Genomic DNA, 23,788 nt, shown 5'->3' on the forward strand with positions numbered 1-23,788 from the left:
CGTATAACCCCACCATCAACCACTGATTGACAGGTTTCTGCCTATGCACAGTGTACACAGAAAGATGCCAATCCGTGGTGTTTGCAGGGTTATACAGAGCTGCCAGTCAGTGGTGTGGGCGGGGTTATACAGACAGCTGCCAATCAGTGCTGTGGGCGGGGTTATACAGAGCTCAGTATAGGAGACTTGGTCTCATAGCTCCTCCCTCTTCCTGCAGAGTCTGTAGTGGGAGCTTCTTATGTCAGTATGTTTCCCCAGATGCCTGTGAAGGGGGCTGGCCGGCATTATATTAGCTGAGCCAGGCCCCTTCTGTGATGGTGGGAGTGCGATGGCCTATTTCTCCTGCCTCCCGTGCTGTGTAATACAGATAGTGCTGGATCCTGCAGCGTCGGTGATTGTTGTAACTTTACTAATAATTTTTTCTGTTTGTCGCCTTCTAGACCCTGAGGATCCTGAATGTGAAGATGACGTGAAGAAGCCGGGAAACGACGGAGCAGGTGAGTGTGTGATAGACGGGAGCTTGGTCTCAGCATATGTCCTAACCAGATGCCCCCCGTAACCATATGTGAGGAAATCCAGAAACTCAGACCCCTGAATACAGACCTGTAAGACGGTGTGACCCCCAACCCATCACCGCTACGGCCCATGCATGGATCCAGCCTGTCCGTCCTCCATCACATCCCTGACCACCAGACCTGTAAGACCCTGACCCCGACCCATCACCCCTCACTGCCATAGTGACCGGCACGGCCCGTGCATGGATCCAGCCTGTCCGTCCTCCATCACATCCCTGACCAGAACTGTAAGACCCTGACCCCGGCCCATCACCACTCACTGCCATAGTGACCGGCACAGCCCGTGCATGGATCCAGCCTGTCCGTCCTCCATCACATCCCTGACCAGAACTGTAAGACCCTGACCCCGGCCCATCACCCCTCACTGCCATAGTGACCGGCACGGTCCGTGCATGGATCCAGCCTGTCCGTCCTCCATCACATCCCTGACCACCAGACCTGTAAGACCCTGACCCCGACCCATCACCCCTCACTGCCATAGTGACCGGCACGGCCCGTGCATGGATCCAGCCTGTCCGTCCTCCATCACATCCCTGACCAGAACTGTAAGACCCTGACCCCGGCCCATCACCACTCACTGCCATAGTGACCGGCACAGCCCGTACATGGATCCAGCCTGTCCGTCCTCCATCACATCCCTGACCAGAACTGTAAGACCCTGACCCCGGCCCATCACCACTCACTGCCATAGTGACCGGCACGGCCCGTGCATGGATCCAGCCTGTCCATCCTCCCTCACATCCCTGACCAGACCTGTAAGACCTGACCCCGACCCATCACCACTCACTGCCATAGTGACCGGCACGGCCCGTGCATGGATCCAGCCTGTCCGTCCTCCATCACATCCCTGACCAGAACTGTAAGACCCTGACCCCGGCCCATCACCACTCACTGCCATAGTGACCGGCACGGCCCGTGCATGGATCCAGCCTGTCCATCCTCCCTCACATCCCTGACCAGACCTGTAAGACCTGACCCCGACCCATCACCCCTCACTGCCATAGTGACCGGCGCGGCCCGTGCATGGATCCAGCCTGTCCGTCCTCCATCACATCCCTGACCAGAACTGTAAGACCCTGACCCCGGCCCATCACCACTCACTGCCATAGTGACCGGCACAGCCCGTACATGGATCCAGCCTGTCCGTCCTCCATCACATCCCTGACCAGAACTGTAAGACCCTGACCCCGGCCCATCACCACTCACTGCCATAGTGACCGGCACAGCCCGTGCATGGATCCAGCCTGTCCGTCCTCCATCACATCCCTGACCAGAACTGTAAGACCCTGACCCCGGCCCATCACCCCTCACTGCCATAGTGACCGGCACGGTCCGTGCATGGATCCAGCCTGTCCGTCCTCCATCACATCCCTGACCACCAGACCTGTAAGACCCTGACCCCGACCCATCACCCCTCACTGCCATAGTGACCGGCACGGCCCGTGCATGGATCCAGCCTGTCCATCCTCCCTCACATCCCTGACCAGACCTGTAAGACCTGACCCCGACCCATCACCCCTCACTGCCATAGTGACCGGCACGGCCCATGCATGGATCCAGCCTGTCCATCCTCCCTCACATCCCTGACCAGAAATGTAAGACCCTGACCCCGGTCCATCACCACTCACTGCCATAGTGACCGGCACGGCCCGTACATGGATCCAGTCTGTCCGTCCTCCATCACATCCCTGACCACCAGACCGGTAAGACCCTGACCCATCACCCCTCACTGCCATAGTGACCGGCACGGCCCGTGCATGGATCCAGCCTGTCCGTCCTCCCTCACATCCCTGACCACCAGACCTGTAAGACCTGACCCCGACCCATCACCCCTCACTGCCATAGTGACCGGCTCGGCCCGTGCATGGATCCAGCCTGTCCGTCCTCCCTCACATCCCTGACCAGACCTGTAAGACCCTGACCCCGGCCCATCACCCCTCACTGCCATAGTGACCGGCATGGCCCGTGCATGGATCCAGCCTGTCCGACCTCCCTCACATCCCTGACCGGAACTGTAAGACCCTGACCCCGGCCCATCACCCCTCACTGCCATAGTGACCGGCACGGCCCGTGCATGGATCCAGCCTGTCCGTCCTCCATCACATCCCTGACCAGAACTGTAAGACCCTGACCCCGGCCCATCACCACTCACTGCCATAGTGACCGGCACAGCCCGTACATGGATCCAGCCTGTCCGACCTCCCTCACATCCCTGACCGGACCTGTAAGACCTGACCCCGGCCCATCACCACTCACTGCCATAGTGACCGGCACGGTCCGTCCATGGATCCAGTCTGTCCGTCCTCCATCACATCCCTGACCACCAGACCTGTAAGACCTGACCCCGACCCATCACCCCTCACTGCCATAGTGACCGGCACGGCCCGTGCATGGATGCAGCCTGTCCGTCCTCCATCACATCCCTGACCAGAACTGTAAGACCCTGACCCCGGCCCATCACCACTCACTGCCATAGTGACCGGCTCAGCCCGTACATGGATCCAGCCTGTCCATCCTCCCTCACATCCCTGACCAGACCTGTAAGACCTGACCCCGACCCATCACCCCTCACTGCCATAGTGACCGGCACGGCCCGTGCATGGATCCAGCCTGTCCATCCTCCCTCACATCCCTGACCAGACCTGTAAGACCTGACCCCGACCCATCACCCCTCACTGCCATAGTGACCGGCACGGCCCATGCATGGATCCAGTCTGTCCGTCCTCCATCACATCCCTGACCAGAACTGTAAGACCCTGACCCCGGTCCATCACCACTCACTGCCATAGTGACCGGCACGGCCCGTACATGGATCCAGTCTGTCCGTCCTCCATCACATCCCTGACCACCAGACCGGTAAGACCCTGACCCATCACCCCTCACTGCCATAGTGACCGGCACGGCCCGTGCATGGATCCAGCCTGTCCGTCCTCCCTCACATCCCTGACCACCAGACCTGTAAGACCTGACCCCGACCCATCACCCCTCACTGCCATAGTGACCGGCTCGGCCCGTGCATGGATCCAGCCTGTCCGTCCTCCCTCACATCCCTGACCAGACCTGTAAGACCCTGACCCCGGCCCATCACCCCTCACTGCCATAGTGACCGGCATGGCCCGTGCATGGATCCAGCCTGTCCGACCTCCCTCACATCCCTGACCGGAACTGTAAGACCCTGACCCCGGCCCATCACCCCTCACTGCCATAGTGACCGGCACGGCCCGTGCATGGATCCAGCCTGTCCGTCCTCCATCACATCCCTGACCAGAACTGTAAGACCCTGACCCCGGCCCATCACCACTCACTGCCATAGTGACCGGCACGGCCCGTGCATGGATCCAGCCTGTCCATCCTCCCTCACATCCCTGACCAGACCTGTAAGACCTGACCCCGACCCATCACCCCTCACTGCCATAGTGACCGGCACGGCCCATGCATGGATCCAGCCTGTCCATCCTCCCTCACATCCCTGACCAGAAATGTAAGACCCTGACCCCGGTCCATCACCACTCACTGCCATAGTGACCGGCACGGCCCGTACATGGATCCAGTCTGTCCGTCCTCCATCACATCCCTGACCACCAGACCGGTAAGACCCTGACCCATCACCCCTCACTGCCATAGTGACCGGCACGGCCCGTGCATGGATCCAGCCTGTCCGTCCTCCCTCACATCCCTGACCACCAGACCTGTAAGACCTGACCCCGACCCATCACCCCTCACTGCCATAGTGACCGGCTCGGCCCGTGCATGGATCCAGCCTGTCCGTCCTCCCTCACATCCCTGACCAGACCTGTAAGACCCTGACCCCGGCCCATCACCCCTCACTGCCATAGTGACCGGCATGGCCCGTGCATGGATCCAGCCTGTCCGACCTCCCTCACATCCCTGACCGGAACTGTAAGACCCTGACCCCGGCCCATCACCCCTCACTGCCATAGTGACCGGCACGGCCCGTGCATGGATCCAGCCTGTCCGTCCTCCATCACATCCCTGACCAGAACTGTAAGACCCTGACCCCGGCCCATCACCACTCACTGCCATAGTGACCGGCACAGCCCGTACATGGATCCAGCCTGTCCGACCTCCCTCACATCCCTGACCGGACCTGTAAGACCTGACCCCGGCCCATCACCACTCACTGCCATAGTGACCGGCACGGTCCGTCCATGGATCCAGTCTGTCCGTCCTCCATCACATCCCTGACCACCAGACCTGTAAGACCTGACCCCGACCCATCACCCCTCACTGCCATAGTGACCGGCACGGCCCGTGCATGGATGCAGCCTGTCCGTCCTCCATCACATCCCTGACCAGAACTGTAAGACCCTGACCCCGGCCCATCACCACTCACTGCCATAGTGACCGGCTCAGCCCGTACATGGATCCAGCCTGTCCATCCTCCCTCACATCCCTGACCAGACCTGTAAGACCTGACCCCGACCCATCACCCCTCACTGCCATAGTGACCGGCACGGCCCGTGCATGGATCCAGCCTGTCCATCCTCCCTCACATCCCTGACCAGACCTGTAAGACCTGACCCCGACCCATCACCCCTCACTGCCATAGTGACCGGCACGGCCCATGCATGGATCCAGTCTGTCCGTCCTCCATCACATCCCTGACCAGAACTGTAAGACCCTGACCCCGGTCCATCACCACTCACTGCCATAGTGACCGGCACGGCCCGTACATGGATCCAGTCTGTCCGTCCTCCATCACATCCCTGACCACCAGACCGGTAAGACCCTGACCCATCACCCCTCACTGCCATAGTGACCGGCACGGCCCGTGCATGGATCCAGCCTGTCCGTCCTCCCTCACATCCCTGACCACCAGACCTGTAAGACCTGACCCCGACCCATCACCCCTCACTGCCATAGTGACCGGCTCGGCCCGTGCATGGATCCAGCCTGTCCGTCCTCCCTCACATCCCTGACCAGACCTGTAAGACCCTGACCCCGGCCCATCACCCCTCACTGCCATAGTGACCGGCATGGCCCGTGCATGGATCCAGCCTGTCCGACCTCCCTCACATCCCTGACCGGAACTGTAAGACCCTGACCCCGGCCCATCACCCCTCACTGCCATAGTGACCGGCACGGCCCGTGCATGGATCCAGCCTGTCCGTCCTCCATCACATCCCTGACCAGAACTGTAAGACCCTGACCCCGGCCCATCACCACTCACTGCCATAGTGACCGGCACAGCCCGTACATGGATCCAGCCTGTCCGTCCTCCCTCACATCCCTGACCAGACCTGTAAGACCCTGACCCCGGCCCATCACCCCTCACTGCCATAGTGACCGGCATGGCCCGTGCATGGATCCAGCCTGTCCGACCTCCCTCACATCCCTGACCGGAACTGTAAGACCCTGACCCCGGCCCATCACCCCTCACTGCCATAGTGACCGGCACGGCCCGTGCATGGATCCAGCCTGTCCGTCCTCCATCACATCCCTGACCAGAACTGTAAGACCCTGACCCCGGCCCATCACCACTCACTGCCATAGTGACCGGCACAGCCCGTACATGGATCCAGCCTGTCCGACCTCCCTCACATCCCTGACCGGACCTGTAAGACCCTGACCCCGGCCCATCACCACTCACTGCCATAGTGACCGGCTCGGCCCGTCCATGGATCCAGTCTGTCCGTCCTCCATCACATCCCTGACCACCAGACCTGTAAGACCTGACCCCGACCCATCACCCCTCACTGCCATAGTGACCGGCACGGCCCGTGCATGGATCCAGCCTGTCCGTCCTCCATCACATCCCTGACCAGACCTGTAAGACCCTGACCCCGGCCCATCACCACTCACTGCCATAGTGACCGGCTCAGCCCGTACATGGATCCAGCCTGTCCATCCTCCCTCACATCCCTGACCAGACCTGTAAGACCTGACCCCGACCCATCACCCCTCACTGCCATAGTGACCGGCACGGCCCGTGCATGGATCCAGCCTGTCCGTCCTCCATCACATCCCTGACCAGAACTGTAAGACCCTGACCCCGGCCCATCACCACTCACTGCCATAGTGACCGGCACAGCCCGTACATGGATTCAGCCTGTCCGTCCTCCATCACATCCCTGACCAGACCTGTAAGACCTGACCCCGGCCCATCACCACTCACTGCCATAGTGACCGGCTCGGCCCGTACATGGATCCAGTCTGTCCGTCCTCCATCACATCCCTGACCACCAGACCTGTAAGACCCTGACCCATCACCCCTCACTGCCATAGTGACCGGCACGGCCCGTGCATGGATCCAGCCTGTCCGTCCTCCCTCACATCCCTGACCGGAACTGTAAGACCTGACCCCGGCCCATCACCCCTCACTGCCATAGTGACCGGCTCGGCCCGTGCATGGATCCAGCCTGTCCGACCTCCCTCACATCCCTGACCGGAACTGTAAGACCCTGACCCCGGCCCATCACCCCTCACTGCCATAGTGACCGGCACGGCCCGTGCATGGATCCAGCCTGTCCGTCCTCCATCACATCCCTGACCACCAGACCTGTAAGACCTGACCCCGACCCATCACCCCTCACTGCCATAGTGACCGGTTCGGCCCGTGCATGGATCCAGCCTGTCCGTCCTCCCTCACATCCCTGACCGGAACTGTAAGACCCTGACCCCGGCCCATCACCCCTCACTGCCATAGTGACCGGCTCGGCCCGTACATGGATCCAGTCTGTCCGTCCTCCATCACATCCCTGACCGGAACTGTAAGACCTGACCCCGGCCCATCACCCCTCACTGCCATAGTGACCGGCTCGGCCCGTACATGGATCCAGCCTGTCCGTCCTCCCTCACATCCCTGACCGGAACTGTAAGACCCTGACCCCGGCCCATCACCACTCACTGCCATAGTGACCGGCACGGCCCGTGCATGGATCCAGCCTGTCCGTCCTCCATCACATCCCTGACCACCAGACCTGTAAGACCTGACCCCGACCCATCACCCCTCACTGCCATAGTGACCGGCTCGGCCCGTACATGGATCCAGCCTGTCCGTCCTCCCTCACATCCCTGACCGGAACTGTAAGACCCTGACCCCGGCCCATCACCACTCACTGCCATAGTGACCGGCACGGTCCGTGCATGGATCCAGCCTGTCCGTCCTCCATCACATCCCTGACCACCAGACCTGTAAGACCTGACCCCGACCCATCACCCCTCACTGCCATAGTGACCGGCTCGGCCCGTACATGGATCCAGCCTGTCCGTCCTCCCTCACATCCCTGACCGGAACTGTAAGACCCTGACCCCGGCCCATCACCCCTCACTGCCATAGTGACCGGCTCGGCCCGTACATGGATCCAGTCTGTCCGTCCTCCATCACATCCCTGACCGGAACTGTAAGACCTGACCCCGGCCCATCACCCCTCACTGCCATAGTGACCGGCTCGGCCCGTACATGGATCCAGCCTGTCCGTCCTCCCTCACATCCCTGACCGGAACTGTAAGACCCTGACCCCGGCCCATCACCACTCACTGCCATAGTGACCGGCACGGCCCGTGCATGGATCCAGCCTGTCCGTCCTCCATCACATCCCTGACCACCAGACCTGTAAGACCTGACCCCGACCCATCACCCCTCACTGCCATAGTGACCGGCTCGGCCCGTACATGGATCCAGCCTGTCCGTCCTCCCTCACATCCCTGACCGGAACTGTAAGACCCTGACCCCGGCCCATCACCACTCACTGCCATAGTGACCGGCACGGTCCGTGCATGGATCCAGCCTGTCCGTCCTCCATCACATCCCTGACCACCAGACCTGTAAGACCTGACCCCGACCCATCACCCCTCACTGCCATAGTGACCGGCACGGCCCGTGCATGGATCCAGCCTGTCCATCCTCCATCACATCCCTGACCGGAACTGTAAGACCCTGACCCCGGCCCATCACCACTCACTGCCATAGTGACCGGCACGGCCCGTGCATGGATCCAGCCTGTCCGACCTCCCTCACAGCCAAGACGGCTTGAAATGGCCAACATGAAAGGGGGGAAATCTTACAGTGGGGAACCAGAGTGAGAAATATGTGATGTGCGTCATATAAAAGTGCCGAGCTCAGCCGGAGCGGTGAAACGCGGAGCCGGGGTGGTCTGCAGCTGCCCTTGAAGGCTCCGGAGGTGCGACTCTGTGCTCTCCTCTGTGTCTCTGGTCGCTATATGCCCGGACCCTGACTCTCTGGAGGAGCCGCTGTCGGGGGTGTAACGCTCGTGGTCCTGGTGTCCCGGGGGTCTCCGCACAGCAGGACGGTGTCAGGCCGGGACGGTCTCCATATTGGATCTCTCATATCCAGTTGCTCTTCTGCAGATTTCTATAAAGTGATTCCTGGATCCGGATCCTCCCTGAGACAGTAGAAAATCCTCCGTGCTATAAATCTGTCCCCCGGGATAAACGCACAACATGTTTAACCATTTCACTCCCCCTGATGTAAGCGTCCGTCCCAGCCAGGGTCGCGGAGGTCACGGCGTGCTCTGGAGCGGTGTCCTACGCCTGACCGCTGCCGTTGAGCGCCAGTTATTAGTGTGATTGCTAATGAGCTCATGCACCGGCTCCCACCCCCACCATAATGGGAGCACGGGGTTCCCATGGCAACCAGACCACCTCATCCCTGTCATCTTGGTCCTCCTGTGTAATGGTCACGGGTCCGGGCCCATAGCAGAGCGTCAGCCACACGGTATACTGCAGCACCATCGTATCACCGCATACAGAGCGCAGGGTCCCGTCCTCTGAGGGGCGAAAAATAAAGGGAAAAAGTTTATAAAGCGCTGAAATAATACGGAAACCACAGATGGTGGTAAGGATTACAGCAAAAAGCGTCCAGTGCATCGGATGCACCCAAGATGGGGGTACAAGAGCCCTCGCCCCGCCGCATCCACCGAGAAGGTAAAAGTTATGGATCTTAGAAAACACTAAAGTTCTGAATTTTGGTCTCGCTGTATTCGCCCTGTCCTGGGGAATCTGCTGGGGCGCCATTGTTACCCCACAAGGGTTGTGAAGAAAAACCCTGAAAAATAGGGAAATTGCTGATTTTTCACTGCACTTGGAGTTTTTTCCCATGTTGTTCAATTCGAATGGAGGCAAGAACGACAAATGGTCCAAGAAAAAGCAGCCTCAGACGGCGATGTGGGCGGGAAAGTGAAAACATACACAAAGGAAATAAATGTGCGCGATAACTGTATATATCTATCCCGATTCTAACGCATCGGGTATTCTAGAATATGTATATCCATGTAGCATATTGCCAAGTTGCATTGTATATTGCCCAGTGACGTAGTATACAGCACAGAGCCACGTACCCAGCCACGTAGTATATAGCCCAGCCACGTAGTATATAGCCCAGCCACGTAGTATATAGCCCAGTTACATTGTATATTGCCCAGTGACGTAGTATACAGCACAGAGCCACGTACCCAGCCACGTAGTATATAGCCCAGCCACGTAGTATATAGCCCAGCCACGTAGTAGATTGCCCAGTTACATTGTATATTGCCCAGTGACGTAGTATACAGCACAGAGCCACGTAGTATATTGCCTAGCCCATATAGTATATTGCCCAGCTATGTAGTATATTTATTGCCCAGCGTATGACACAGGTTACAAAAATAAAAAAATAAACATATACTCACCTTCCGCCGGCGCGTTGTAGCTCTGTCGACTGGCAGATCCTGTCCGCGCAGGCTCACAGGCCTTGTGATGACGTCGCGGTCACATGACCGTGATGTCATGGCAGGTCCTTCTGCCAGACGATCCGTGGCACCGGAGCGTGGCGGTTGCATCGCGAGGAGCGGGAAAGGCGGTGTAGGTGAGTATATAATCATTTTTTATTTCTTTTATTATTTTTAACATTAGATGTTTTTACTATTAGCGCTGCATAGGCTGCGGCAATAGTAAAAAAGTTGGTCACACAGGGTTAATAGCAGCGGTAACGGAGTGCGTTACCCGTGGCATAACGCGGTCCGTTACCGCCGGCATTAACCCCGTGTGAGCGGTGAGCGGAGGGGTGTATGCTGGCGACGTGCGGGGAGTAAGGAGCGGCCATTTTCTTCCGGACTGTGCGCGTAGCTGATTGGTCGCAGCAGCCATGACAGGCAGCTGGCGAGACCAATCAGCGAACGAATAACCGTGACAGAAAGAAAGACAGACAGAAAGACGGAAGTACCCTTAGACAATTATATAGTATATATATATATATATACTAGACTGTGGCCCGATTCTAACGCATCGGGTATTCTAGAATATGCATGTCCCCGTAGTATATGGACAATGATGATTCCAGAATTTGCGGCAGACTGTGCCCGTCGCTGATTGGTCGAGGCAACCTTTATGACATCATCGTCACCATGGCAACCATTATGACATCTACGGCGATACTGTGCCCGTCGCTGATTGGTCGAGGCGAATTCGCGGCAGACTGTGCCCATCGCTGATTGGTCGAGGCAACCTTTATGACATCATCGTCGCCATGCTGTGCCCGTCGCTTCAATCAGAGACGCGGGATTTCCAGGACAGAAAGACAGACAGACAGACAGACAGACGGAAAAACCTTTAGACAATTATATATATATATATATATATATATATATATATATATATATATATATATATATATATATATATATTGTGATGCAGTGGTATGGCCATACACAGTGAAACGGCAGTGACCCAAACAAGTTCAAACAAAACGTTCTTTTATTGTGTTACTTCACACAGTCAATATAGTATACGGCTTCTTCATACAGTCCATTAATAGTGCATGGCTATATGACGCAGTCAGTACACAGGCCGAACTTCCCTCTGTCCAGTTTCCCTGGGTGACCGCACGCCGGTAACAAGTCTCTGTACTCACTCAGCGCACTGCACTCTTTATCCTCTGGAGTGCAGCCGGGTACAAATAAGACAGCCCAAGACGCAGGGTGTCAGTCTCTCTGGTTCCTTTAGCCTCTGTGCTGCTCCACACTGAGAGAGCTCTGCAGACAACTGCCCTGTCTGCTTCCAAGAACACACTGACACCCCTCCCCCACTACAACAGGGCTTTTTAATCAGTCACTGCTTCACTATTCTAATTACAGCCACACCTGTGTCTGTAGTACGCCCTCATGGCCTCACTACGCTTCCATGCACATTCTGCAGAGCAGCACATACAGCGCCCCCTAGCTGTAACAGGGGTCACTGCCTCACATATCCTCCCCCCTGTTCATACCTGTGGGGTAGAACATTTGTTACCCCGTAAGGGCGAAAGACAGGGCATCGGTATGCCCCCCTGACATCCTCGCTCACTACATTAAGAAACCAAAGTAGGGACCGGAACCATCGATCAACGCACGCATCCCTCCCCTTTGCGTTTCTCCTCCATATTTCATTACGGGACCACCCACCACGATCTCTATTGCAGAAGCCAAACCCTCTTTTCTGATTAACCGCAGATTTGGGACAGTTTTTGGTGGTCTTTACTTAGTTTACTTTAGGTTCACTAACCCCACGGGTCATCCTGTCACCTAAGTATCTGCTTTCGGGCCCCTGGTACCGTTTCCTCTGTACCCTTACCCGTGCCTCAGTGACTATATCACGCTGAAATGCCACAGACCGCGCTGGCAACTCTGAGCACATATCTGTACTACGCCACACCCGAACCGGAGCCTCCCGACACTGCTGTCTAGCAAGCGCTCTATCTAATTTACCCTGACCCCCGGCCCCATCCTTGACCGATGCCAGAGGGTTCCACGTGCGCACATCCCCAGTCGCCTCTGCGATCATACACTCTCGGCTCTTCTCATGCCTGCGACTTTTATATCTGCGTCTCCGTGTGGGACCCTGGATCTGAGCTGTCCCGACCTTACCTGGGAACACCTCCAGCTTGGGGTTCAGTGTGGTCCCCACAACCTCTACTGCCACAACCTCTAGGGGGAGCCTGTCGAGATTACACTCTAATCCTAAATTGGCGACCCCTGTGGCAGACATCTTAGGATCTTCGGGTTCTACGCCTGAAACAACATCTTCAGTTTCTCCTGCCATTACCTGTAGGGGAGCCTATCGGGATTACACTCTGTCCCTAGGTTGGCGACCCCTATGGCAGGTATCTCAATATCTTTGGGTTCTGCACCCGGTATAACTTTTCCCATGAGAGGGTTTACCCTGGTCTCCCACATGGACCAAAACAGGGGAAAATCTCTTCCCAACACAGTCCCATAGGGAAGGGTCTTTGCCACTCCCACCACATGTCTAGTGTCTCCGCATGGTGTAGAAACATTGACCTCCGCGGTCGGGTACTCCCGGATTTCCCCATGGATACCCATCACCTCCACTTTCTGTCCGTTGGTGTTGTCCCCAGCAACAAGGGAACGATGGACCAGAGTGACCTTATTCCCTGTGTCCAGGAGAGCCTCTGTTCGGCACCCATTCACTAGTAGCTGGCACAATTCTGGTTCGCCGCCAGCTGTGCCCGTAGTGGTGATACAGACAGGCTGGGCACACATAGACTCCTGACCAGTGTTCCCCCAGTCCATGGGCTTAGATGTTACCGAACAGTTACTAGCCCCTTACCCGGGCTCTGGTGCAACGTCCTGAGTGGACTTATACTGCTCAATCAACTCTATCAGTAGTTCCAGGTGGCCTAGGTCCCTCAGGCCGACCCAACGCTGCATGGCGGCCGGCAGAGCCCTCGCCATCCGGTCAGCCACGATTCTCTCCATCATCTCATACGGAGAACAGAACTCAGGCTGGAGCCACTCCTCCACCAATTGCAACAAGTCACTTGCTTGAGACCTGGCAGACCGAGTCTCTACATAGGACCACTGGTACACCCAATGATCGCCCCTTACCTTTGGGGTCTCTTCAGGACTCTGCTGTTCACCCCTCACATTAGAGGTCTCCACTTTATATCGTTGAAGCTCTGCTAGCTCCCTCTGCAGTGTCTCCTGCTGCCGCTGCTGCAAAATCTCTTGCTGGGAATGTTGAAACTGCAGCATCTCTTGTTGAAGCCTTTGCTGAGTGAGCACAACCTGCTCCAAAAGTTCCTCCATTTTTCCAGCAGACTCGCACAACAATCTGCAGCACTCTCTGGGGTATGCCTTAGTTCACTGGCCTCGCATTCTTTCCACCATATGTGATGCAGCGGTATGACCATACACAGTGAAACGGCAGTGACCCAAACAAGTTCAAACAAAACGTTCTTTTATTGTGTTACTTCACACAGTCAATATAGTAAACGGCTTCTTCATAGAGTCCATTAATAATGCATGGCTATATGACGCAGTCAATACATAGGCCGAACTTCACTCTGTCCAGTTTCCCTGGGTGACCGCACGCCGGTAACAAGTCTCTGTACTCACTTAGTGCACTGCACTCTTTATCCTCTGGAGTGCAGCCGGGTACAACAAGTCTCTGTACTCACTCAGCGCACTGCACTCTTTATCCTCTGGAGTGCAGCCGGGTACAACAAGTCTCTGTACTCACTCAGCGCACTGCACTCTTTATCCTCTGGAGTGCAGCCGGGTACAAATAAGACAGCCCAAGACGCAGGGTGTCAGTCTCTCTGGTTCCTTTAGCCTCTGTGCTGCTCCACACTGAGAGAGCTCTGCAGACAACTGCCCTGTCTGCTTCCAAGAACACACTGACACACCTCCCCCTCTACTACAGGGCTTTTTAATCAGTCACTGCTTCATCTCTCTAGTTACAGCCACACCTGTGTCTGTAGTACGCCCTCATGGCCTCACTACGCTTCCATGCACATTCTGCAGAGCACATACAGCGCCCCCTAGCTGTAACAGGGGTCACTGCCTCACAAAATATATATATATATAATATATATATATAATATATACGCATGCAGGGACCCCGGCTTCCCGCCTTTATTCTTCCCTTCAGTTTCCTGTTTTCTATGGCCGACGCTCCTGGTGATGTACTGAGGGGATAATGTAGGCAGTAAACACTGTATAAGTTCAGACCCCAGATGTGACCCCCGGACATTATAACTTGTCCCTGTTCTTCACCTCCAGGAGCTCCGGAATCTGCAGAAAATGGAGAGGAACTCAAGACCCAGAACAATAGAAATTCAGAAGGTGAGAGAGGACGAAATATCATGTGATCTCCATCCCATCTGGCGGTCTGCACGTCCTAATCCCCCTGATGTGTATACACTGTGTGTCATACTGTGACATGTAAAAGTCTGTGCACCCCTGGTCAAAATTACTTTTATTGTGAACAGTTACGCAAGTTGAAGATGAAATGATCTGAAAAGCCTCTGTTGAGGGAGGATCTAAAGTGATCCTTCACGGTTAACCCAGTGATTTCCAAATTAATATACAAGGTGTTGCCGGCAACTGAAAATGACCAGACGGAGACGTGTGTCTCTGTTTGGGGGGGATCAAGCTGATCTCTGGCCCCCGTTTAATGAGTATGAGTTTTCATAGTCATAGAAATTATACTTCAACCAATCAGCATAAGAACACGCTCACAGTTCTTAACCTATAAGAATGCAGGAAAAACTTAACCCATGAGGATACAGGAAAAATGGAAACTACAGATATAGTCATGTCTTTTTGGCACAGTATGTGTTTTTCTAACAGATGCCTCAGCCTTGTATAGTGATACACCCCCGAATCTCTTCCCTGGCTCGAGTCCGAAGACTCAAGGTCTTTATACCAATTATGAACCATAGCCTAGTTGCATACCAGGCTTGTGAACAAGATAAAGTTACTCCATGGCAGCTGTAACCTTTTACCTAATTAAATAACAGAATTTATCTTAAAGCAACAAGAAAATGGAGTCAAAAACACAAAATGGAGAACCTTTCATAATTTGTTCCTTCACATTCCCCCCTAGATAAATTTTGTTAATGTCCAGCATCAGAGGTACTATCCCAAGCTCTAAGCTCGAGGGGTACTGGTCTTCACATGACTGGTGCCATGTTACCAGCCATGGCTATTGCGGCGTACCCGTCCCCCCTGTATACTAGAATTTACGAATAACAATTATTGATAACAGTAGTGGGGATCTTTTGAAGATAGCCATGCGCTTGGCTTCAACATCTTCATCAGGTAACTTTGTGAAATCGGTGTAGAGAAGAGCAGGAGTGGCAACGCTTTTGGTTTCATCACTAGTTGTCCTAGTGCAGAATTTCCTAATACATACAGAAATACACCAAAAAACAAGTTTTAGTATTACATACATAACAAGAACAAACTTTGAAAGATTCCAGCTATCCAGCCCCCAGGTCCCTCAAACCAATTGGCTGGATTAAGAAAGGAGAAGGTGTCTGCCCACCAACTGTCCTTATTACGGTCATTGTCTTTATTATATTAATTTCTGAGTTTTTGAATATCCTCTAACTTTATCTTCATTATACTATTGGGATCTATATAATGACAGCAAGCGGGTCCAGTAACCTGACACATACCACCCTGTGCTGCTGTTAAGTAATCCAGTACTACAGTGTATTGATTAGTGACTATGATAAGTTGGTTTTGGACAGCAACAGTAGTATTAAGTACATCCAATATATCCCAAATTTGATCATCTAGATAATCTGTGGCCCTAACCAATGTATCCCACATTTGTGTAATCATAGGGTAAATGAAAATAGAACTGACAATTTTATTGGCTATACCCATCTGTACTACTAATCTTTCATGATATTGTACAAACTTATTATTCAAGGATATTGGGGAATTTAGGCTGTCCCATGCGGTTACCAATATTATTATATGGAAATACGAAAAACCAAAACATTATGTCCCCTTATTTGCTACTAGTCTGTTTGACCAGCTTGCTGACAGCGAGGGAGGGAGGGAGTGCAGCTCCGTGCACTACAGTGTCTTCCGTAGTAACAGCGTATCTGGTGTGGAATCTGCCAAATCATCAGCATATCTTGAACCGTCTTTCAGGGCATTATAGAAAGGTTGCATTATGCGGGATGCGTCCGGTATCCACTGACAACAATAAGTACATAGTCCAAGAAAACGCTGGAGTTCAGTCTCATCTTTTGGTAAAGGAAAGGAGCTGACGGCTATTTTTCTTTCTTCTGTGCGGTGTCTGACACCCTGAAGGAGACAGTGACCCAAAAATATCACTTGACCAAGGCAGAACCGAAGTTTCGAGGCCGAAACCCGACAGTTCAGATCTGCCAGATACTTGAGGAGGCTAACAGTGGCAACAATGGCTTCCTGCTCTGTTTCTGCACACAACAAAAGATCAGCCACATACTGAAGCAGCGTGACATAGGGGTGATCTAACTGCCAGGGTAAAAGACACTCGCCCATATTTTTTGCAAACTGATTGGGACTATTTTGGGCCCCCTGTGGCATAACTGTCCGCGTCAATTGTCATCCCTGATATGTGAATGCAAACAGAACTGGCAATCTGAGTGTAATGGAATGCTGAAGAAGGCATTGGCAAGGTCAATAACTGTGAACCAAGCAGCATCCTGAGATATCTGGGACAAAAGAGTATGTGGATTAGGCACCGGAGTTTCTGGAACAGTAACTGCATTAACTGCCCGTAGACCTTGTACCAGCCGGTACACAGGGGGTTGGCCGGGTGGGGTCTTTTTCTTAACGGGAAACAAGGGCATGTTCCATGGGGAAACACAGGGTACCAGGGCACCATTATCGAATAACATTTGTATTTGCCCCTTGAGACACTGCTCCTGATCTTGTTTCAAAGGGTACTGATGGACTTTGGGAAAAGGGGCACCTGGTTTGAGAAACACTTTTACTGGTTCTACAGGCATTATTGGGGGAGAATCTGGGTCTATCAGGACCATCATAACTGTGGGAAGGGCATGTAGGATACAGATCTCATTGTGTTCATCTGCATAGGAGTTATATAACGTAAGTATCAGCTGACCATCATCTTGGAATTGTATTCTGGAGCGGAACTGTGATAATAAATCTGCCCCCAGTATATATACTGGACATATAGGAGAGATTACGAACTGAGCAGTAACTTCAGGGAAAGGGTCCCACAGGGATGGGTTTTATAAGAGTATATTTATTGGATCTGTCATCTACTCTAATTAAAACAAGCTCTTGATCTGAGAATTGACATGGGGCTGGGGAGGGAGATTCCCAGACAGGGTTAAAAGGGATATTTTAGTATGAGACTAGATTTGTGTAAGGTGGGGAGGGCTGGAGCTGAAGTCTGTGGGCCACTGATAAGGAATGTCCTTGTACTGCGGTGGGGGCTAGAGCAGTGTTTGGAGCGGGAATTGCTGTGGCTGGTTTAACCCTTAATTTCCCTGTTAATTTCCCTGTTCCTCTGCTGATGCAGAGCGGGGTAAGTTCTTAAAACCTTTTTTTTACTACTTTTAGGCTATGTGCACACAGTGCAGATTATTTGCGGTTTTTTAGCGTTTTTGCGCTATAAAAACGCTATAAAACCGCAAATAATCTGCATACATTAAGCATCCTATCATTTTTAATGAAATCCGCACTTTCTGTGCACATGATGTGCGGTTTTCCGCATGAAAAACGCATTGCAGTAAAAAACCGGACATGCTCATTAATTTTGCGTTTTTTTCGCGGTTTTCCCACTGTCTAATGCATTGGGAAATGTTTGGGAAAAACCGCGTCAAAAACGCGTCAAAAACGCGTCAAGAACGCGCAAAAAACGCGCAAAAAAACGCATGCGGTTTTTATGCGGAAATCTGGCAGAAATGTCCGGATTTTCACAGGAATTTTCTGCATCAATTCCTGAACGTGTGTATGGGGCCTTAATGCATCATCTTCTTCAAACTCTGATATTAGTGACTCTGGGGCGGGAGGAGGTGGCGGTACAAGACGCATCTGCTACAGTTAGATATTGTAGTGCCTGAATCAGACCTCCTCCAATTTTATGGGGTTTTCCTGTATACAGCGCTCTATTGCTGATACTATAACCATGGCGGCATCCTTCCTGGGATATTGGAAGATACCGGCAGAGATTAATGGTATGGCCATTGTACGTTGAGGCATCGTACCGGGAGGAACGGAGGAGGCAAACAGGATTGCGTTCTGGACAGCCTCAGTAAGTAACTGTTGGGACTTGGGAATGTTGGTAGGATTATACCGTGGCCCCACTGCATATATTACATATTGACACGGAAACTGTCCTGTTTCTACCTGGCCATAAGTTTGTATATATGAATTAGATTCTTCCTGTATCATGGGTCCACCTTTCTGTGAAATCACTGCAGCCAGTCCTCCAGCATAGCGGAGCTGGTTATCTGCGGCATTTACTATGGCCCCAACATATTGTTTTGTGAGATCCCCTGTCCCTATCCTAAAGAGCACATCATGACGGTGGGGTCCAGGAATAACATTAGAATACATTTCCTGGAAATCTTCTATCTCCTCTGTTGATGCTCAATTTGCTATATATCAACCACTCAACTTGAAGCAGGTGAATCTTTTACCAATCTTTCAATCACACTGATAACCAAACAATCACTTACAAATTTCCTTCTAAAACTAGACACTAGATTTCACTTTCAAATTCCAGATTATAATATTTCTTTGAACTTCAAAACGATATTGTCGCTTTAAACAAAACACAGATCTACCAGCGCGTACTACACCAAGAAAATACAGAGAGACTCAAGAGCGCAGCCACATGCTGCTGCCCCCTCCCTACCAGAAACACGGAGATAAGAGAAATCACAGCATTCCTCAACACAGAAGAAAGCCATAACGCAGCTGTATAACTCCCCCCTCCCATCGGATATTTTAAAGATAACTTTCACACAAAAACGAAATACAGCAGTTCTCAGACTTAATTAATTTCTACAAAATCTTCATCGCACAATTCACATACCAGAACACCTTAGGAAAAAAACAATAATTGAGAATATTTTCCCTGCATTCCTGACAGATTTCTTTCCCCATCTTTGAGCTAACAATATCAAATTCATCACACAATTCAAAATCTTCTACCACGGAAACTGATTCTCCTTTAGAGTTAAATACCCTTACTTAGTCGTGCATAGTACTAGAGCGGCCGTATAATCTATTCCACTAGGGTTTTTACCTGTCCCCCGCTGGGACAACCCAAAATCGCGGTACTCAGTGAAAGGAGGAGGGCGTCTTAGACTTTCCCTCCGGACACCCCTGGACATATATAAATATATGATTCCTGAGTTACGCATCCTACCCAATCTTCGATCACCTCACCGCGCCTGATTCTAACAGTGATCAGGAATTCAGGATATTTTGACTGTAAAGAGAATTACATCACTGGTCAATCCGGGGTGTCCGTCCCTTATGAGGTACGGTTCGAGCACTGGGCTTCCAACGGAACTAACTACACCTCTATATGATTCCACCCAAAAATCATCCCACCTCCAGGGACAAACCTCAGATCCTCTTTGCAGCAACAAACACAGGAAAACCACACCAAACGGTCAGTCTGGACAGTATAACTGCCAACTTACCGTGGTTGTTGTGGGGGATGATCAGTCCCAATTTTCCAGTGCCTGCGTCCGGTCCGAGGATCCTTTGTCTTGTTGTCCTCCGAGGGGCAGAGGCGTTCCTGCTTGGAGCCCCACGTTCCCGGGCGCCAACTGTTGAGGGAGGATCTAAAGTGATCCTTCACGGTTAACCCAGTGATTTCCAAATTAATATACAAGGTGTTGCCGGCAACTGAAAATGACCAGACGGAGACGTGTGTCTCTGTTTGGGGGGGATCAAGCTGATCTCTCTGGCCCCCGTTTAATGAGTATGAGTTTTCATAGTCATAGAAATTATACTTCAACCAATCAGCATAAGAACACGCTCACAGTTCTTAACCTATAAGAATGCAGGAAAAACTTAACCCATGAGGATACAGGAAAAATAGAAACTACAGATATGGTCATGTCTTTTTGGCATAGTATGTGTTTTTCTAACAGATGCCTCAGTCTTGTATAGTGATACACCCCCGAATCTCTTCCCTGGCTCGAGTCCGAAGACTCAAGGTCTTTATACCAATTATGAACCATAGCCTAGTTGCATACCAGGCTTGTGAACAACAAGATAAAGTTACTCCATGGCAGCTGTAACCTTTTACCTAATTAAATAACAGAATTTATCTTAAAGCAACAAGAAAATGGAGTCAAAAACACAAAATGGAGAATCTAGCACAAAATGGAGAACCTTTCATAATTTGTTCCTTCACACCTCAAGTTACAAAGGACACACTTCATTTGTATTTTATTTATTCTTTTACATTTATAAAATTACAGAAAGGGAAATGGCCAATGCAAAAAGTTTGTGCACCCTGCATGGTTAGTACCTACATCAAACAAAGCAAAATGGAAGCTACGTGCCATAAAATGATTCCAATTTTATTAGTATTTGATTAAGACCAAGATTAAAAAATGTGAAAAAAAAGAAAACTATGTAAAAAAAAAAAAACACTTTTGGGAACACAGTAACACAATGGTGTAACATATGTTAAATACAGAAAATCTTGTAAAGTTCTACCAATGCCGGGAGGAGGGACACATATCAAAATCATTAAGGAGCAAAACAGCTTCCAATAAAAGGAGTCTCCATATATCCCCAATCCAAGAATGATGGAGTCATTCTGCTCACAATAGATGGTCTTATAGTGCCTGAGGTCATTATCCCTTAAGAAAAACCTTACTGGGGATGGAGGATTTAAGAAAAGATCATTGGTAGTAAGTGGGTGCTGTACCTTTAAGTGGCGCTGACACCCCGACGCGCGTTTCGCTTTTTCCAGGGGATGGCCGCAGGCATCTAGTAGGGAGTGACTCCATACAAAGGGGGGAGTGTTGAATAAAGCTGAAGGTGTGGAACTAGTTTGTGTGTTCAGAGGGGGAAGGAAAGTGCAGATGTGCAAACAATAAATCCTCATTATGAGGAATCTAGTAATGGATGCTATGTAAAGTGACATGAAGTGTCAATATGAAAAATAATATAACATACTAATAAAATGTGTAATAATACTAAAATTAGCAAAAGGAGTTAGTGTGTTTAAAACTAATGACGTGAAATAAATAAAATAAATACATCAAATACACTAAACCATTGTAAAAATGACCATATGGCTAATATGTGGAACACAGAGAACTGTTTAAAAAGACAAAATGACATATTATACCAAACACACAAAACATAAAAAAAAAAGTGTGTGTATATATGTATGTGTGTGTGTGTGTGTGTGTGTGTGTGTGTGTGTGTGTGTGTGTGTGTGTGTGTGTGTGTGTGTGTGTATATACTTCCTTTCCCACAAACCTAAAAAAAAGATTTTCGTCGGATGATGCCCATGGCGCCCCCATCGCGGTGCCCTACTTTTTCAGGTAAATGCTTAAAAATTAAAAAAAAAAATTCTGCTTCAATGCAAATCGAAGTAAATTCAGAAGGAATTGGCTAAATTCTGTCTTGTGGGTGGCCATGTGCAGGAAGGTGTTACCCGCCTGTGTGCCATGCTGGTGTTGGCTGGACGTGTACAAGGACTCCACGTCCATGGTAACAAGCCACATATCATCATCTAGACATATTCCTTCCATTTTTTCAATATGTCACCAGTGTCCTTTACGTACAAGGGAAGGTCATAAACCAAAGGTTTCAAGTAGAAGTCTTAACCTTTACCCACTGTTTCGCAGAGGTTTCCACTGCCTGGTGGGTTGGTGGGATCTTTATGTATTTTTGGCATACAGTAAATGCAGGCCATTTTGGGATATTGAGGCACAAGATGATCCTTTATATTTTTAGTGATGGTGCCCTCATTAAATGCTTCATCCAGAGTTCCCTGCGGCTCCTCCTGAAATGTAGACGTGGGATTCTAAGTAAATGTTTTGTAGCGAGCTGCGCCTCGGAGCTTCCGGAAGGCCTCCCCTTCATACATGTTGGTTGGCCACGTTTCCCCCTTCATCCGCCGACTTTATCACAACCTCCTTCAGGTTTTTTACTCCCCTCAGTGTTGTTCTTTGGGCCGTTGTAAGACTGGGTTACTAATTTCACAAACATTTCGATGTTAGGGTACAATTGTAAGAGGGGACATTTTGGGGGGATGGGTGGAGAACATTTTTTTTACCTGTAGTACTATTTCCTTCCTGTTCCTCCAAAATTGCCATGGCCTGAAGTTCATTTTCAGTCCAAATTTCCCCGGTGTTGTTTTTTTCATGTAACTTTTTCAATACTAATTTGTGAGCCAATAATTGAAGATCTGTTGTGGCTGTAAAAGAATGAAAGTGGGAGGTTGGTGAGCAAGGCAGGTCCAGGCGTAACTCCTCGATGACGTGAGCTGAATGTCAGAGCGGTTACTCACCCGTAGTTTGGAGGCCGGGGGATTCTCCGGACGCTTTTCCCGCCTTCTGGGGGAGTCATATCTTCTTTTGTAATTATTTCTTCGCAGATTAGTAATCTGTAATTACTAATACTAATGACGCATCGGCTCAGATAATGAGCACCAGTGATTAGGGGGTGATTCTGTATGGACCCCATGGTATATGCACGCACATGAATATAGGGCAGTCACATTGGAGCCATGATGGCGGCATTACTGCATTATTGCTGCCATTATTCAGTGCTTGGCATATAAACAGCAGAAATTCTCCACAACGGGAGAAACGCGGGGATCTGATTACTGCCCTATAGATTGTTCTGTTTGTGCCCAGATCAGGAGGCAGAAATAATCAGACCGCTCTATAGAGATCTGATGCGGATCCCATGAATCTCTGCTGCATGTACATGTGGCCTCCATTGTGCTGTGATATGGGAGGAAGTCAGTGATCGGTGCAGGGCGGATATCGGGCGGTGCAGGGCAGACCATGTGGGGCAGGTGGTGGGCGGTGCAGGGCAGACCATGTGGGGCAGGTGGTGGGCGGTGCAGGGCGGATATCGGGCGGTGCAGGGCAGACCATGCAGGGCAGGTGGTGGGCGGTGCAGGGCGGACATAGAGCGGTGCACTCCGCTATCCAGGTCCATCCATCCCCTTCCCAGTTTTCTTCAGGGTGGGTAGTGGACGGTAGGAGAGGATTTCTCTCTTTTATCCCCCACATCAGGTGATGCCAGATTCTGCAGACCGCTCTTTCTGTACAGGGGACACAGCACCAGATATTTCATGTGCCTCCATACACATTGGTTTTATTCCTTTCCACTTTTATCAGTGCGGTGTTAATACTGAGTGGATGAGTCGGATATCGCAGAGCTAGTGCTGCTTCCCTGATATGGCTGAATAGGTGCAGACCCCAGACGAGACCCCCAGATATGATA

The 23,788-nt window shown here is 51.6% G+C and overlaps 1 protein-coding gene across 5 annotated transcripts in view; it reads left to right on the top strand.

The window, feature by feature from the left end:
• Window positions 1-23,788, top strand: part of LOC143814910 (uncharacterized) — a 75,858-nt gene that overhangs the window by 5,293 nt on the left and 46,777 nt on the right. For 4 of the 5 annotated variants that reach the window (XM_077293593.1, XM_077293596.1, XM_077293591.1 and 1 more), the window contains exons 2-3: window positions 441-497; window positions 14,594-14,656. In XM_077293593.1, the coding sequence (XP_077149708.1) occupies window positions 441-497; window positions 14,594-14,656 (120 nt within the window). The remainder of the gene's footprint in view (window positions 1-440; window positions 498-14,593; window positions 14,657-23,788) is intronic. The other variant, XM_077293594.1, reaches the window with a different exon arrangement.

The sequence above is a fragment of the Ranitomeya variabilis genome, chromosome 3 (genome assembly GCF_051348905.1).
Source record: "Ranitomeya variabilis isolate aRanVar5 chromosome 3, aRanVar5.hap1, whole genome shotgun sequence".
Classification (NCBI taxonomy): Eukaryota; Metazoa; Chordata; class Amphibia; order Anura; family Dendrobatidae; genus Ranitomeya; species Ranitomeya variabilis.